The sequence below is a fragment of the Pocillopora verrucosa genome, chromosome 11, assembly GCF_036669915.1.
Source record: "Pocillopora verrucosa isolate sample1 chromosome 11, ASM3666991v2, whole genome shotgun sequence".
Lineage (NCBI taxonomy): Eukaryota > Metazoa > Cnidaria > Anthozoa > Scleractinia > Pocilloporidae > Pocillopora > Pocillopora verrucosa.
Window position 1 is genome coordinate 13,461,930 of NC_089322.1, and position 16,945 is coordinate 13,478,874.

The 16,945-nt window shown below is 36.3% G+C and overlaps 2 protein-coding genes across 2 annotated transcripts in view; one reads left to right on the plus strand and one right to left on the minus strand.

Annotated features, from left to right (window-relative positions):
- The window catches only part of LOC131794553 (sulfotransferase 1B1-like), a 56,428-nt gene that overhangs the window by 658 nt on the left and 38,825 nt on the right, over positions 1-16,945 (plus strand). The window contains 3 exon segments of the mRNA XM_066174135.1: positions 2-142; positions 144-204; positions 823-917. Coding sequence (XP_066030232.1) covers positions 2-142; positions 144-204; positions 823-917 — 297 coding nt within the window.
- Positions 3,239-12,240, minus strand: LOC136284258 (protein NLRC3-like). Its single transcript, XM_066174134.1, has 4 exons — positions 12,063-12,240; positions 11,334-11,383; positions 7,523-8,211; positions 3,239-7,103 (listed from the first exon to the last, which is right to left on the minus strand). The coding sequence occupies exons 3-4, from the start codon at positions 8,202-8,204 to the stop codon at positions 4,141-4,143; spliced, it is 3,645 nt and encodes a 1,214-aa protein (XP_066030231.1). The 5' UTR covers positions 8,205-8,211; positions 11,334-11,383; positions 12,063-12,240; the 3' UTR covers positions 3,239-4,140.

The following is a 16,945-nucleotide window of genomic DNA, read 5'->3' on the forward strand; positions in this document are numbered from 1 at the left end:
CCCACGGCTTCTTCATTCTCATTTGACCTATGATGTCATTCCTCAAGGAGAGGGCGATGACGAAAGGTGCCAATATATTTACATTGCATGGAATCCAAAGGATGTGGCTGTGTCATTTTATGAATTTATGAAGGAACATGGTTTCTCTTGCTGGGTATAACGGTCCATGGGAATTTTTTGCCAGATTATTTGCAACTGGGAAAGGTGAGTTTTACTTTTGCATAAATGGTAAGAATGGGACAGGGATTTTTCCTAGAGGCTAAAAAGAAAAAAGATTCTGGAACATTTCCAGAAATTAAGTGTTGATGAAACAACTGTGTTACCCACAGTATGCAAGTCAACCAGGAAGATGTATTTAATAACTCTTTTACTCCCACGATTGACCAAGAGAGAATTTCCTCTTACAATATCGATATAATATATAGCAGACAACAACTGAGAGTTAGGGAAAATATCTGTTAAGGGAATAATCAGTTGATCTAAACCAAATTCTCTGAAGTTACATCATCAGAATTGTGTGACAGATAATAAGAAGAATTATTAGTGAAATTTGTGGGTGAAATGGTCAGAGTGAACTCAAAAACCTTTTTGGATGAAAAAATCTGTCCGTGGGTTCGGTGTATATTTTTTAAAAGTTAAGCTACACAATTTAAGCATAATGTCCTCCCTTCTCCTTCCTTCCCCTCTGGCCCTTAATTCAAATGTACTTCGCTGTTCTGCTTGCATGTTTATTCTGGCATAATGTAGACGAAACAAGTTAAGCTATGAATGGTTGTCATCATATTTTGAAGAACAATTTAATTTGTAATTGTTTTATTCCAGTGTCGTATGGTCCTTGGAGTGATCATGTGTTAGGCTGGTGGAGGCACAGGGATGATCCTAATGTCTTATTTCTCAAGTATGAAGACTTGATTAAGGTTTGATTGTAATTAATTGTGTTTAAAAAAATTCCATTTTACATGCATTCATTCAACAACAAGTTAAAGTAGGTTGATATCAGAAAGTGTAAGATTTTATTTAACCATCACAACAGTTGGGGTCTGCCAGTCTTCAGCCAAGGTGTCTACTCACCAGGTGGTTTCTTTAGCAACAATTATAAGCACGCCAGGTTTTTTTCTTTCTTATCCCTTTAAATCCTAGCAGTGACTAGCATCCTATTTCTCCTTACAGTGTTACTGCTGAAGCAGAGATCAAGGTTAGGAGAATAGAAAAATGATTACCAACTATAGTAGCTTTTGATTGTCAAATAAATTCTCCTTGTCAAGACCAAAGCAAATGTATAGAGAGCAAAATGGGAAATATGTATACCGATGTTGGGGTGTAAGGTGTCAAAGTAATGGGATCAGAGATAAGGAGATATAACATTAGATTGGTCCTCAGCCTATATTGTCATATGATGCTGGCATGTCTAGTTTATAGGAACTTAGTTTGTTTTTGGCACTCATTGTGACTGGAATATGTTAGTGTTTTGCAGATTACCCTCTTAAACATTTAATTAAGTTTACCTTTTTTTTTTCTCTTTTAGCAGAGGTATAATTGTGTCAGTCATTTGTCATACCTCAGGGCAGGAAATTAATTTTTTTTTCTGATAGCCACTTGGCTCCTAATTTTTCAAAGTGGTAGCCATTTCAAAAGAGTTGGTTGCCATTTTTAAAGACAAACACAGGTTTTTTTTTCACACTGCCGACCCTCCAAAATTAACTCAGGAAAAAGATCTTTAACCTGCTACAAAGTGGACACTAAAATGGATGAAATACCCCTTCAAGCTCACCTAAATCCAAGATGGCATCTAGTTATTGTTCCAGATGCATGTGCCACGTTTTGGAAACAAACTTAACGAGGAAGTTTGCCATGGATTTATCTTTGCAAATCTTTTTAATCTACTATATCCCCAGGTAAGGTTACCAATTTGGCGACTAATTTTCAGGGTTTGGTTGCCAAATTGAAAAATTTATTGCATTCATTTGGTGCCTGCATTAGGCACAATTAAAAAAAAAAAAACAATGATAACTTGAGGTTCTATGTAACATACAGCACACTGGAATTAAAGCTGGGGGAGGCTCAATCTAAAATTTGCGGTTCTTAGAAGCTCTTAGAAATTTTATACTGATTGTTTTTTTTTCTTCCTCTTTTAGGATTTGCATAGCAATGTCTGTACAATAGCCAAATTCCTTGGTAAACAGCTCTCAGAAGATATCATTACAAAAATTGCTGAAACAGTGCAGCTTTAAAGGAATGAAGAAGAACATGTCAAATTACCGGGTAGAGCGCACAGCTCAGGGGCCAAAACGTTACGCAAAGGAAAGATTGGTGACTGGAAAAATTACTTCACCCCAGAACAGAACACCATGTTTTGCATAAATGAGGTTATGAACAAGCTGCTAGGGACGTGTGCTGGAATTTGACTTTGAAGGTTGAAGCTTGATTATGTCTTGAAAAAAGCTTGGGTTTAAAATGCTATCTACCTTAGTTGTATGTGTTACAGTGGAATAGAGGGTATAGATTAGATAATAATGGCAATAGGGACTAAGTGGAGTCCTTTTGGTCTGTAATCATGACAATTGAATGACAAAATAGGGACAATGTGCAAAGTGGGAGTATGATTTGGTATCATGAGTATGATTACAGACTTCAGAATTGGACAACACAATAGTTCTGGTACGAATTAATCAAGACTATGACAAAATTTGAGAAGAAAAATAGACATTGGTTATGGTATAAAGGTTCATAAAAAAAACAGTTACTTAATGAAATGTAATGACAACTGTATGGGAACCTTGCACGGTCACGGTATTACACTGTCCAATTAAAAGCATGATACGTTGCACTGTCTTATTAGTGCTCAAATCTGGCTGTTGATAAATCAATCATTTACTAGAGTTGTGATTTAAAGGGAATGTATCACTGCTTGGTCGGGGGGGGGGGGGGGGGGAGGGTGGGGGAATTAAAAGATAATTGGTTTTATCATCGGGGTTGACTTGGAAGTGATACTGAGGGAGTCGGACTGAGCTGTTGTTTCAAGTATTAGCCTTTGTCAGTTGCCCTGACGACGGGCTAACGCTGGAAACTTCAGCTTTAGTAACTCTGTCGGAGGCCAATTTATTGATTATAACCTCACTTGATAAAATCAAATTATGTTCTTTTTACAGGTACGTAGAACTTGCTGGCCACTGGTTTGGCAAAATAAAAAAGATATCACAGTTTTCATTGATTTTCATTTCATTTAAATCTATTGGTGATTTCTGTTAGAAATGTTTAATTAATATGATAGGTCCACATTAGCTTGAAATTGTAAATAACAAAAATCAAGCCATTGCCATGAAATGGAAGCATAGTTACTTTTTGGAGTTTCTTACTGATAGATACCTTAAAGCCTGGGCATAAATCTGTTTTGAAAACCCCAAGTACAAAAAACGAGTGTCCATAACTATGAAAATATTTCTATGTTGCTCAGTGGGCAAAATGTAAGGATTTGTATGGGAATAAACAGTTCCACCCTCAACCTAAATATCTGAACTTATAATATATACTTAAATGAAATCTACTTCCGATAGGATTCACACACAACATAAACATATTTGCATCTTTACAGAGGCTCATTTTGTGAGGTTGGGTACCTGTGTGATAACTGGTGTCAGCTGTGAGGGAGACATAGTTCTACTCTCCTAACCTGTATGGTGATATTATGTTGGTAGTAAAAACCTTTGCTTTCTCTTAATCTTGTCTTTCAAACACATTTAGCCATTTTGATATAGCATATTACCAGGTAAACAAAAGTATAAACACCTCAACACACAATTTTTTTTGTACATGGTTAAATTTATGCATTACTTAATCCTAAAGTTGCAATAGCAAAATGAGGAAAAGGAATATGTTCCATGTTAGTGAATTTAGATCTCTTTTAGGCAAGAAAAACATCAGAGCTTTCAACAAACTCCAGGAAAGAAAACTTAGTTGGTTTTTGAAAATTGGAGTTTGAGTAGAGCAACAGAGGGCCCTTCTCTTTTAGAGGAAAGAGATCTACATTCACTATCAAATAAGAAACATACCTTTTCATGGGTGTGAGCCTCAGTAAGTCAAGCACAAAAATGAAATTTGCTTTTTACAACTTGACTTTCATTTGGTAAGGGACAAAATGCTTTACTGTTGAGGTAGCATCAAAGTTACTTTAGACACAAGTACATCAAAACTTCCTTGATCAGTAAAGCGCACTGAAAAATCATGGGAAAAAGGAAAACAAGGTAAGCTTGCCATGGGGATTTCATTAAGTTCTTGATCCCCATGTTCCCCTAAATCACCAATATTGTTATCAATCAAATTCACTTTCTTTAAGGTATTATTATATCTTTGGAGCTCATCAAATAACTGAGCACCAGCTGAATGGATATTGTTGTCAGAAACATACAGGCTGGCCAAGGTGGCATTTATCTTAAGAGCCTCACAAAGTGATTGGGCTCCATTATCACCGATGACATTGGAACAAATGGCTAAAGTAGTCAGAGTAGCATTACTTTTAAGGGCCTCAGCAATAGACTCCGCTCCAGCAGTACCAATGGCATTAGATGACAGATCCAGGTACTCCAAAGAGACATTATCTTTAAGAGCTTCAGAGACTTTGTTGGCTCCAGGGTCACCAATACTGTTCTGTGATAGCTTTAAGCAAGTCAATGAAGCATGCATTCGGATGGTCTTTGCAATAGACTCTGCACCTTTATCACCAATGGAATTACCAGACAGGTTCAGATGTGTTAGAGAGGTATTCACTCTGAGCCCTTCTGACAGAAGTTGGGCACCATGAGCACCAAGAGAATTCTTCGCCAAACTCAGAGATTTTAGTGTCCCGTTTACTTTGAGGGCGTCAGAAAGTAAACGACCACAAGGTTCTTTGATGTTGTTCCTTGAGAGACTGAGAAGTTTTAGGGTTGTATTGACTTTAAGGCTCTCAGCTATCAACTTTGCTCCACCAACACCAACCTTATTTCCTTTGAATTTAAGGTCTTTCAAAGTAGAGTTGACTCTCAAGATTTCTGTAATAGACTTAACACTGCGATGAGTTGTTTTGATATCTGACAGTGACAAAGAGGTTAGGCTGCTAGTATTAGTTTTGAGAACTTGCACGAGAGAAAGAACAGCAGCATCACTAATACCAGTTTTAGACAAATCTAGTGAACTTAGGGTTGTGTTGAGTTTCAGAGCCTCACATAGTGATATAACACTGGGATCACTAATGCCTGGGTTTTTACAAAGGCCCAAACTGTTTAAAGTGGTGTTGGTCCTTAAAACCTCTGCAAGTGCTGTGGCTCCTGCATCACCAACATCACTAAAATAAAGATTTAAGGAACTCACGCTTTCACTCATCTTCAAATAACCTGCCAAGATCCTGACTGCATCATCACCCCATGCATTTCCACTCAACAGTAAGTCATTTAGTGTTTTGTTAACCATTAGAGAATCAGCCAGTTGCTGCACACTATGTGCACTGACAAAACCATTTGCAATGATACCGACTGTAGCCAAACTTTTATTAATTTGAAGCATATTTGCCAGTGACTCAATATGCTGGTCTCCAAAAAATGGAAGAGTGGTAAATAAATGAGTTAATGTGCTGTTAACTTGAAGGGCTTCAACAAGCAACGTAATGGGAAATCTGTCGTCAAATATAACCAAGTACTGAAACTCTAGGTTTGTTCCCAACAAATTTATCATCTGGGATCGAAGCCTTGAAGTTTCTGTGGAGCATTCACTAATGCATTTTAAAGCAAAAAACAGATAAAAACTTGGAAGCTTCAAGTTTTTTAAGAGATTGGTTTTCTTGATAATGATTTTCAAAATAGACAAGGCATCATTTTCACTTTTAAGGCTGAGAATACCAACTGTGAACAAAAGGACTGGTTCAAGAGACTTTAAGTTTCCTCTTTCATTTGCAAGCAGTCTCTCGAAGTCTGTTTCCCCTTTCAAAATTATGTCAGAGAGATAGAGACCAGCAAAGAATTCTTGAAAACTCTTGTGTGAAAATTGATAGCATGTATGGGATCTTCGTTTGCTGCTGTTAGACTGAACTGACAAAAATTCAAATAGAGGTGACTTTCTTGTAGTTGTAGCCGTAAATGCACCTTCTTCAATATGTATCTTATCTCCCTCCAAGGCCTCCAAGGCTATTCTTCCCAATTTTTCCAGCTCTTCCTTGTAAACCTCAGTTAGGTTGACATTACTGTGAGACAACCCTTGCTTTCGGCAAAAACGTTTAAGAATACATTCTGTAATTTCAAGATACAACTGAGTCTTGCTTAAAGGCAGACCACCTTCTAAATCTTCATAAAAAAGACACAGCATTGCTGTGAATAAGGGATTGACAATCAGTTCTCCAAGTTCAATATTTTGTTCTATGTCCTTCAAAAGGTTTTGTCCCTGTGCCTCCAAGTCTTTGAAGTAGTGTTTGATGTAAGTGTGAGAATTTTGTGAAGCAAATCCTTGTATTTGAAACAAGGTGTCACAAAACTTGCTTATATTAACACTACCCTCTTCCCTGGATGTAATAATGATGTGAGACTTTGATAACTCTCTGCTCTCAACAAGGTCAGAAAATATCTTCATAAGATTGGAAGGTGCTTCATCTAATCCGTCAAGTACCAAGAGAACTTGGGACTGATTGGCATGAATGTACTTGAAGAAGTTCTCTCTTTCTTCCTCTTCAATATCTTTAGGAAGCAGCTGATCTTCTACAGCTTCCCAGATGTTGCCTGACATGTCATGGCATTTGAGCAGGAGAACCAATTTAATTTTTGGGAAAGAAGCATCTATTTCTTGTCCATTGGCCCAGTCATACACTACCTTTTGACAGTAGGTTGTCTTGCCCATTCCAGGTTCTCCCTCAATCAGAACAGTTCTGGGTTTGGAGCATCCGCTGTGAGGTTTGAAGACTCCAGTTATGCTGGTTACCTGTTCTACTGCTGATCGTCTAGTTTTGTCTCGCCTGACAATGGTTGGCATGGTAAATATATCATTTAGCTCAAGGTCACACCAAGGAAATGGTGAAAGTTGCCCTTCACGTGTCAAATAAAGTTGGCGAATTCTTTGTATAAGTTCAGTTGGTTCCTCAACATCTGAAATTAAAGCATTATTAGTGTTAGGTAAATAAAGGATTGATTTGATTTCAGAACAGTATTATTCTTCAATAAATGAAAACCGAATCTTAGATATTTGCATCTCTCTAAAAAGGAATTAAAGACTAAATGAGAATAAATGAGAGTTTATTTTTCTCAAAAAATGAAATAAGCTTGTAAATGATTAATGTGCCTTTCTGCTCTTCAATTTACTCTTTAGATAAGGAGAAAAGGAAAGGGCAGAGGAACTGAAGGGGGAGGAGAAAAAGAAAGCTCTGAAAATAGGGTTGGTGGTTCTTTCAATTCCTTCTTAAGTTTGTTTATGGTTTCTTCTGGTTTCTTATCCTCGTTGACCTCCATCATCAATTATGTTTTCCCTAATCCCTGTCTTCACATCACCTTGCTGCTGACAAATTTACCTTCTGGTTGTGTTTTGCTTGTTGATGCTTTCATCAGTTCTTCAAGTTTCCGATCAATTTCATCCAGTTTGTCTTTCGTGTTATCATCATCTCTTTTCCATTCCTTTAAAAGTTCTCTGTAGTGTTCCTCAAATACAGGGTCCATGCACTCATTTTTAAGATCATCAATTTCCACTCCATAAGCAGGTCCTCCAAGTCTCACTAAAGCATCTTTGATGTCTTGCCAATACACATTGAATGTAGAATCATCCACAGAAGCCTTCTCAGCATGGCCATACACTGTATTTCTAAAGTATTTCACCCGGGCAATGTCAGCCTCTGTGCTCATATCTGTGGCAGTGGGAAGTGCATCCCATCCAGTGGCTGGTGGACTTAAGCTACAAATGTTCCTTAGCAGGACTGTCAGAAGAGTTATGTCAAAATTTTTTGATGATACTGAGGCACGTATTGCAGGGTATAACTTTCCCCATTGTGTTGGATTTAAGACTTTTTTCTTTTGCAGTTGCTGAAGTTTGGTGTGATGTGTCATCAAGTGTTTGTGAAGATCGCTTGGGGGATTAATCTTATCAAATGTGTCCCGTAGCACACAAGATCCCACATCAATCAGGAGACGACAAAGTCTTGCATAATTGGTGGTTTCTTTAGTAGAGGAAAATGACACTGAAGCAGCAGCTGTGGCCATTGTCTTCCTGACATAAACAAATGAGTAAAGCCATGCATTTAAGAGGTTCTGGTTCATATATTTAATATAAACTGATTCATCTCACTTGCTTATGGTTGGAGAGGGAGGGGATAAACAAAATTATTTACATTGAAAACCTTTATTTTTAAGTCAAAATAAAGGAAAGAGTCTGTCCAGAGGACTGGGCAATCATGGCACATGCCATCCCACTGATTTCTTTCACACTTTCACAGTTCATGAGGGTCAATAAGTTATTCAAGAATCAAGAGTGGTTCAGGCTCCCAGCTTATCCCAGGGGTATTAGAGCCTCCACATCAAATCCCTGAGGTAAAATGCTAAAATTAGCTCAAAGAATGCACTTCTACCAAATCTCTCTCACACTAACAGAATGCCATGAATTTTATCAAGTTCAATGGTTGTTTTACCCTTAAGAAAACAATTCCTTAAAGTTAGGGTAATTTGATATAACTTGTGCCAATTTAGAGCAGTTAATCATTAACTGTGTCACCCAACTATTCCAAAAAAAAAAAATTAGGCTTTTTTAATAGCAATTATCTCAAATGGGCAACATTATATGTCAACAAACATACCATCACAGGAAAGACCTATCTTAACACTATGTTTGTGAACAAAAACATTTTTGGACTCTGTAAAAGATTTGTGATCACGTCCCTCTGAAATACATGACCTCTAATGTTGATTGATGCAATTTTTTGTCATAAGCTGATGTTTATTCACTCGATTTCAATCCAAGAATGGGATTGCCAATACTTCTTTTAGTGATACTAATGCCTAAAAACAACAGATGTATAGCTGCAAAGCTAAGGAGTCACTTAACATAGAAATTCTGCGATGCTGACACAGTCTATTAGAAAAAATGGTTCATAAACATATGTATAGATCATACATTAAAAATTGCAGTGTTGGGTAATAGATGTCAGCAGTTGACAGTGATGTTTGCCAAATGTAATTTACTCAAATGAAACGCTTTATATACCTAATATAATTTAACTCAGTGCATCATATAATTATATATTTTTTTTGGTGGGAAGCTTTAGAGAAGACTCCAAATTTTACAAATATTATAGGAAAGTTGTTCCTGTCACATTTAACGGCCCTGCGTGCACAATCTCAAAGAAAACTGTAGTAACAGCTGCGACATGGGCAGGTCCTGGAAAAGCCATTCAGGTCCTGCACTTACACAGCTTTGCAGCGAAAATGTATGGGAAAAATGAAAATAATTAAAAAGAAAGGTCACGTTTTTCGTAGAATTATGTGTCTTTATGGCTGTAACTTGAGAAAACAAGGGATAAATTTGTATTATAGAATCATTTCCTGTTTTTTTTTTTTTGAAGTTTTTGCATGAAACAAAATTTTGAAATTTTCAACACTTAGTGGTCATATTAATAAAATGCCTATTGACTGAATTTGTTTGAGCCAGATGGGAAGATTACTGGCACTTGGTCATGGCACAAGGACATTGCTGTGCTCGGTTCATATGTCATGGAATCATTGGCTTCAGCATGGGTAAAAGAAGCATTTTTTAATTTATAATTTATAATTAAGACCCTTTATTTTTTAAAACAACACTTTCAAAAACCTCTTCTTGCCCTATTCTAATGGGAATCTTGATAGATCTTTTACATCTTACAAGCCAATGTCAATCATCAAAGCTCAGTTTTTTTTTTTTGCTTTTTTCGTCATTGTTGTTGTTTTTTAAAATTAAAGTAAGGTTAATTGTATCAGAAACAACTGTCCCATAATGTGCCTAAAATTGAATGGAGTCTTCTCCAAAATTTCCGACAAAAAAATATATGGCACATGGAGTAAAATTGTAATAAGTATATAAAGTGTTCATTTGTGTAAATGACATTTGGCAAATGCTGCTGTCAACAGCTGATGTCCATTACTTAACTCCGCAATGTTTAATGTATGATCTATACATATGTTTATGAACCATTTTTTCTAATAGATTGTGTCAGCATCACAGAATTTCTATGATAAGTGACTCCTTAGCTCAGCAGCTATACATCTGTTATTTTTAGACATTAGTACTAGAAAAACTAGCATCGATGATCCCATTCTCAAATTGAAATTGAGTGAATAAACATAAGTTTATGACAAAAAATTGCATAAATTAATAGAGGTCATGTACTTCAGAAGGACATGATCATAAATCTTTTACAGAAGTCAAAAATGTTTTCATCCACAAACACAGTGTTAAGATAAGTCTTTCCTGTGATGGCATGTTTGTCAATATAAAATGTTGTCCATTGGATATATCTGCAATTAAAAAACCCCTAATTTTTTCTTTTCTGGAATAGTTGGGTGACACAGTTAATGATAAACTGCTCTAAATTGGCAGAAGTTGTATCAAATTACCTAAACTTTGAGGAATTGTTTCCTTAAAGGTCAAACAACCATTGGACGTAATAAGTTTAAATCAATTGCATTCTGTTAGTGTGAGAGAGATTTGGTAGAAGTGCATTTTTCGAGCTAATTTTAGCCTTTTAACCCAGGCATTTGATGTGGAGGATACCCCAAGGATTAGTCAGGAGCCTGAACTACTTTGGATTCTTGAATAACTTAGTGACCCTTATAGACTCTGAAAGTTTGAAAGATATTGGTGAGATGGTATGTGATACGCCTGCCCAGTCCTCTTGTGGACAGACTCTAAACCCTTAACTACCAAGATCTAATAAGTAATTCTCCTTACTGTCTGCCATACAATTCTTCTAATGTTACTTCTGAGAATTTGGTATTGGATCAACTAATAATCTCCTGATTGATACTTTCTTAGTTCTCATCACTTTTCTTCTTGATTTTGTATTGATATTGTAAAGAGAAATTCTGTCTTGGTCACTCATGGGAGTTAAAGGGTTAAAGCTTCAAAGGTTGTGGGGTCATGTACACTACTGAACCAAAATATATTACTTGAAGTATACACATATAACATACAAAATACAGAGCTAAGAACAAAGAGTTCATTTAGGAAATTAAAATATTAATAATCTAATGTGTGCTCGAAATACTTAAGTTGAAAATTTGAGGAACGGTAGCTATAAACTGCATTCCATTTAACTCTGTTGGACTGGAAAATCGATCTTAAGAAAGTTAAAAAATACAAACCTGCTCTATCACAAACAGAAGGATCAGCTCAGCGAATCATAGCAGTAAATCTGAAAGAGAACGTATATGCAATTCGGTCAGTGTAAAACGCAGACTGCAGACCGGGGGTAAAATGCAGACTGAGAGTAAAATACAGACTGAAGACTGCAGACCAGGGGTAAAATGCAGACTCGGTTATTTAGTTGAAATATTTATGAACATTTCTCCAAATGATTAACCTTAATAGGAACTTGAGACTTCTACTTGCTCTTAATTTGTTTTAATTTTAAGGAAGACTCAGCCATTTTTCAAATGCATAAAAACACGTCACAGCAAAACTAAATTTCTTAAGCATCACTCGTCGGCCAACAAGAAACACGACATAAGGTAAGTTGACCATGATAGCCGCAGATTTACCTTGGGTTAATACTGAAGTGAAACACCGAGCGGAATAAGAAAGACAAACATCTGGGGATATTGTTTGGAGGTGTTTGATCAGACCCCTTGTTTGCGTTAAATTTAAAGAACTTGCACGCCTAACTAACGCAAAACAAAGGTACCAGAAACAGGTTTTTATTGTCCAAGAAATCGAAATTGCCGATGTGTGATGAAAGTCTATCGTTATTACTTTCAAGGCTGAGCAAAGTATAAATGAGCTACATAACCTAATGTTGATCAGTAGAACTGTTTATTCCTTAACAAACAAAATGTATTTGGCTGGCCGTGAACTGCATATTCTATCGTTCTCACCTTAAAAACAATATGTTAACGCCTAAACCATCTTTTCACTTCTCAGTGAAGTTCGAAACATCAATCGCCATAACGATTATTGCAAGCCTCTCACGACTTACGCGGCCTCAATCCCAGCTCTTCCTTCAAGTTTTTTCCGGGGAAGCGAGTTGTTTTAGAAACGAATCTGCACTTTACACTTAATCTACAGTCTTAGTCTGCATGACCGACATGCAATTTGGCCTCACTCTTTAAATAAGTTAGGAACGTTCCCATGACGTCATTGTCTGGTGCCGCTGCGGAAAGTGGCTCTTGTCACGTTTTCCTCAGCGGTCACGCGAAGTTTTCGATGGTCACAGCGGCCCATCTCAGCCAGTTTTTATCTCTTCTTCCATTCCACATAAACAAAGCGGGGAACTTCTGGTCCTTTTTAAGCTCTCTCTATTTTCTTATTGTCTCAAACACGATCGACCGCATCGATAAGATGAAGCAATGAGGAAAAACACTGGCAATGTTCGTGAGAAACCTGACCGACGGAAGAAAAAAGGAAAAGTCTTACAATGTCAAGTGCGATTTCTTTGTCACGCGATATTCAATTTTAGTAATAATTCTTACTGGTGGTATGCGAAACACGTGTCACATATTAACTCTGTCATATATGAGGCTCTGTGGCCTAGTGGTAAACCATCGGAGAGCGGGAGCGGAAGGTCTGAGGTTCGCTTCCCTTATGGGGACCCATAATTTTTTATCTTTTTCCACGCTCGTGACATGACGAAAAATAAAACCAGCTTTCTTCAGTGGTGGTTCTGTCACTTCACAACATGTCACAATAGCGCGCGCACACACAACTTCTGAACCACATTTATAGCAAAATAAACTAAACATAGTGTACTTAACAAAAATGTTACATGCACAGTATAGTTGCTTTTATTTTAATAGTTTTATCTTGAGGTTCATCTGCAAACAAAAAATGTGCGGTCATCTTTCTCAACACAGTTAATGGTATAGTGGGCATTACGGTTTTGTCCAACTCTTATCAATATTATTAATAAATGTAAATAACATTGCATTTTTCATTTTTAGGTAGCTTCAAAACCTTTAAGTGAAACTTGTGGCATTGATCTGAAAGTTAAGTTTCTTAGCAATGTATTAACTGCTGTGATGAAAAAGTACAAAAGCAAAAATGACAAGGTGAGGTCTATAGTGTTCAAAAGATAACATTGTTAAAGCTGAAGGAGTGCCAGGCTAAAGGCAAGGGTATGGTACCCTGATGATATAAGTTTTAGTTTGTTGATGCTTTTGGGAATAAAGAAATGTTTCTTACGTCTTCAAAAGAATGAAACCAGCTCTTTTCCTCTTGTTAAAACAAAATCAAAACCTACCTCAGACTTTACAGAGTTTTCTTTCTCTCAGACCCAAAATAATACTGAGATGCACGCAAACATTTTTCAGAACTTGTTGTCTTAACTTGCCAAGTGTGTCTGTCCTCAAAATCTTCTTTTTGTTTCCTAGGTATTTTTTTACAAAGTGAACTATGTAACAGGTTGTGTCAGACTCCATGAATGACACTTTGATCATATCTGGGTAACAACCCTTGCGAACTGAATTCCCAGTTTTCTGGGAATTCCTAGGAATTCTCAAAAATTCCCAATTATGCAAATGACCCTTGCAAACCGAATTCCCAGTTTTCTGGGAATTTCTGGGAATTCCTAGGAATTCTCAAAAATTCCCAACTATGCAAATTAACTCTGATTTAAAAAGCTTGGAATTACTGGGAATTTCTGGGAAAGGAAGACTCCAGTTTTGTGAGGACTTGGAATCCCTAGGAATTCCTAGGAATTCTCAGCTTTATTTGAGGTAATTTTAATACCCTGAGGTCCACATAAATTCTAAGAAATTCTCAATACCTTGAATGTGAAGGTTTTAAGAAAAAGAGTAATTTCAGAGGCTTAAAACTTTGGCTCAATAAAAGGTATGCTATACAAAACTTACCAAGAGATATACATACATGTACATGTTTATAACTTAAAGATCATGAAATTTATTACTCAAACTAAGTTTTAGTAAATCTTGACATTAATATGGATTTTCTCATGAACCAGCTGTCAGTTATGTTAAATGGAAATTGCCAACTTCCACAATAATTAACAATAATTACATTGTTATCTTACTTCCCTAACCTACATTACTGGTTGCCTTTGTTAGAAAACCTTGGAACAGTCAAGCTCAGTTGCCTCAAACGCTGTCAGAGACTTTTTGTTGACAATACTTTTAGTAGAAATTTCATGCCTTAGACAAACAAATTCAACACCTAATTAATCTTTCTTTTTTCATGATTGTTGTTGCTGCTTTTTTTTTTTCAGTTTTTTGCTCTATTTTCATGACTAATTGCTGTAATTTGTTTTGCTGTTTTTATTCTTACAAAACATTTTTGTAAGAAAAGGGGAACATTGACTACCTCTGTCCTGTCTGCATGCCAAATGTTTGCAAAGTGTGTGGATGATCCACAAGTATTGGAACTCTTACAAAAATGTTTTGTATATGTTCCAATACTTGTGGATCATCCACACACTTTGCAAACATTTGGGCATGCAGACAAGACAAAGGTAGTCAATGTTCCCTTAGAGGAAAAACACCTTTTATATGACGTCTTCAATTTACTTTATTTGAAACTCTGATCTGAAAATATTTGTCAACAAGACTTGTTAGTAGTGAGAAGTACCAACCAAGTTTCCTTTCATAACTTAATTTCTTAAATGTCCCAATCACTGGATCTCCCAAAAAAATATTACATCTTTTTATTTTTGGTGCAAATTACAAGTCCTTCTTTATATAAAAATGAAAAGTGATAGTCACACTTCAATAATAACAGCTCTTAAGTTTACTTGTTGTTCTTCTCTGTCTGTCAGCTATCAACAAGATTGTTTTATACTTCGGGCAGTGCATAACTATTTGTGGACCAGAGTTCCAACGCACCTCTGTAATTGCATATAGCTACTCCTGTCTCTTGTACAAATGTTTCTCCTTTGTGAGACGCACTCTACTCTGTTGTCAATACTGCTTTAAGTTCATTGGAAACGACTGACTGAGGAATCGAGATGGCGGTGTTGGAACGTGTTGCTGAACGCTTGCTACGGTCAAGCTTTGTAGATTTAGGTACTGGTACACTGGGATCATCTATGTATCTCTTATACTTCCGAATGTGGTATCCTTCTTTTATAAGTATGAGGGTAAAAGACGATTTGTAGTCGCATTCAAAACTGTGATTGGCTTGTGTTATTTCTCACCTTGGCCATTAACACAACTCAAGTGAGTTTCGAGTCTTTGTTTCCTCGACAACTTTCGGCCACAAATCGTGCATTTGTAATACGATCGATTCTTTTCGATTATTTCTACATAGAGTGAGCTCACATCTTTATTTGTATCACCAAGCTATCCCTCTTCTAGAAGCAGAGAACCGGTCGGAGAAGTCAGAATAAAGTTAGGCGCTTCTCTTAACACTGCAATCGGCAAGCCAGCGGATTCACTTTGCTAGCCAATTACAAGTCCTAAAAGATCCACGTGATCATGCCCGTGATCGGAAACAAAGAAGACTCCATTTGGCGCTCATCTTTGAATGTACTTTGGATCGGTTGATCGCTTTTCTCAACTGTTTTGCTTAATATAACATTTCTAAAGATAGCTTTTATTGTGGTTCAATGGGAAAACGAGAATAGCGTGAGTGTTGTAAAAGAAAAGAAAGTCGTTGGCGCCGTGGAGTTAAAAGAAGGGACAACAGTTGACATATTGACTGGTACAAACAAGGGTCGAGTGGCCATCTGTAAAGCTACGATTTTGAAAGTTTGTGGTGAGTAAAAATTGCGATATTCGTTACGTGATCAAAATCTTATAAAAGAATAGATGTAGCGGGTTGAATTAAGCTTACGTAACGCTCGGCACAACTGAAACTAGAATAATTCTGAGAATCGAATCGGTCACTTGCATGCCGCAGTTTCTTAAGCTTATGCTTTACAATGAAATAAACCTATCAGTAAGGTTTCAAGATTCCTCTAGTCACGTTTGGGAACATTCAAGATTCATAATAGGAACTGTTATTAAACAAACCTTAGTACATAAAGAAGCCCTCCTTGGTAAAAACAAAATAATGTATTCAGCCCTTTTTTAGTAAAATCCATGAGAGAGATGTACTAACTCCAATATAAAAGTCACTCAATATAACAGAGATTTCTCAATTTGAGAATCCAATGAATGCCCTTTTCCTCATAGCCATCTTAAAAGCCTGGTCTGAGCTTTAAATATACATATTTTAATATATTATTTTTTTTCAAATTCAGATGTCAAGGAATCCAGATACAAAATGGTCAAGATTCTTGTTGACAACCTCATTCAAGGCCAACTCATTGTGAGCCCAGGAAAAAAAATACAAACAGTACAAACAGCAGCTAAGTTTGCAGTTTAGGATAACTTCATTCTAATATATTGTTACAGTTACAACAAGATTTTAATCAAAAAATCAATTTTATTTGTCTGTAATTAGCCCCTTCACTCCCAAGAGTGCTTGGTTTTCAAATATAACTTAAGATATTGTATTTTATGGAAAAGAATCAACAGATTTTATTCAAAATTTGTGTCAAACCAAATTTAATGATTGATTAGAACTATTTTATATGAATAGCTGTAATTGAGGATTAATCCGTATGAAGTTTTCAAGAAAAGAAAAATAAATCAAATCCCATCCTAATATTACCACACATTGATGTTATTTAATCAAAAATATTTTACATGTAAGCCTTAATTAAGCTTCTAAATAAATTTCATTGAATACTTGAATTTTAGCTGGGTTTTTTTTAATTTAAAGTATTTATTTTATATCATTAGCCTCAAATTTTTGCTTAAAATTCCCA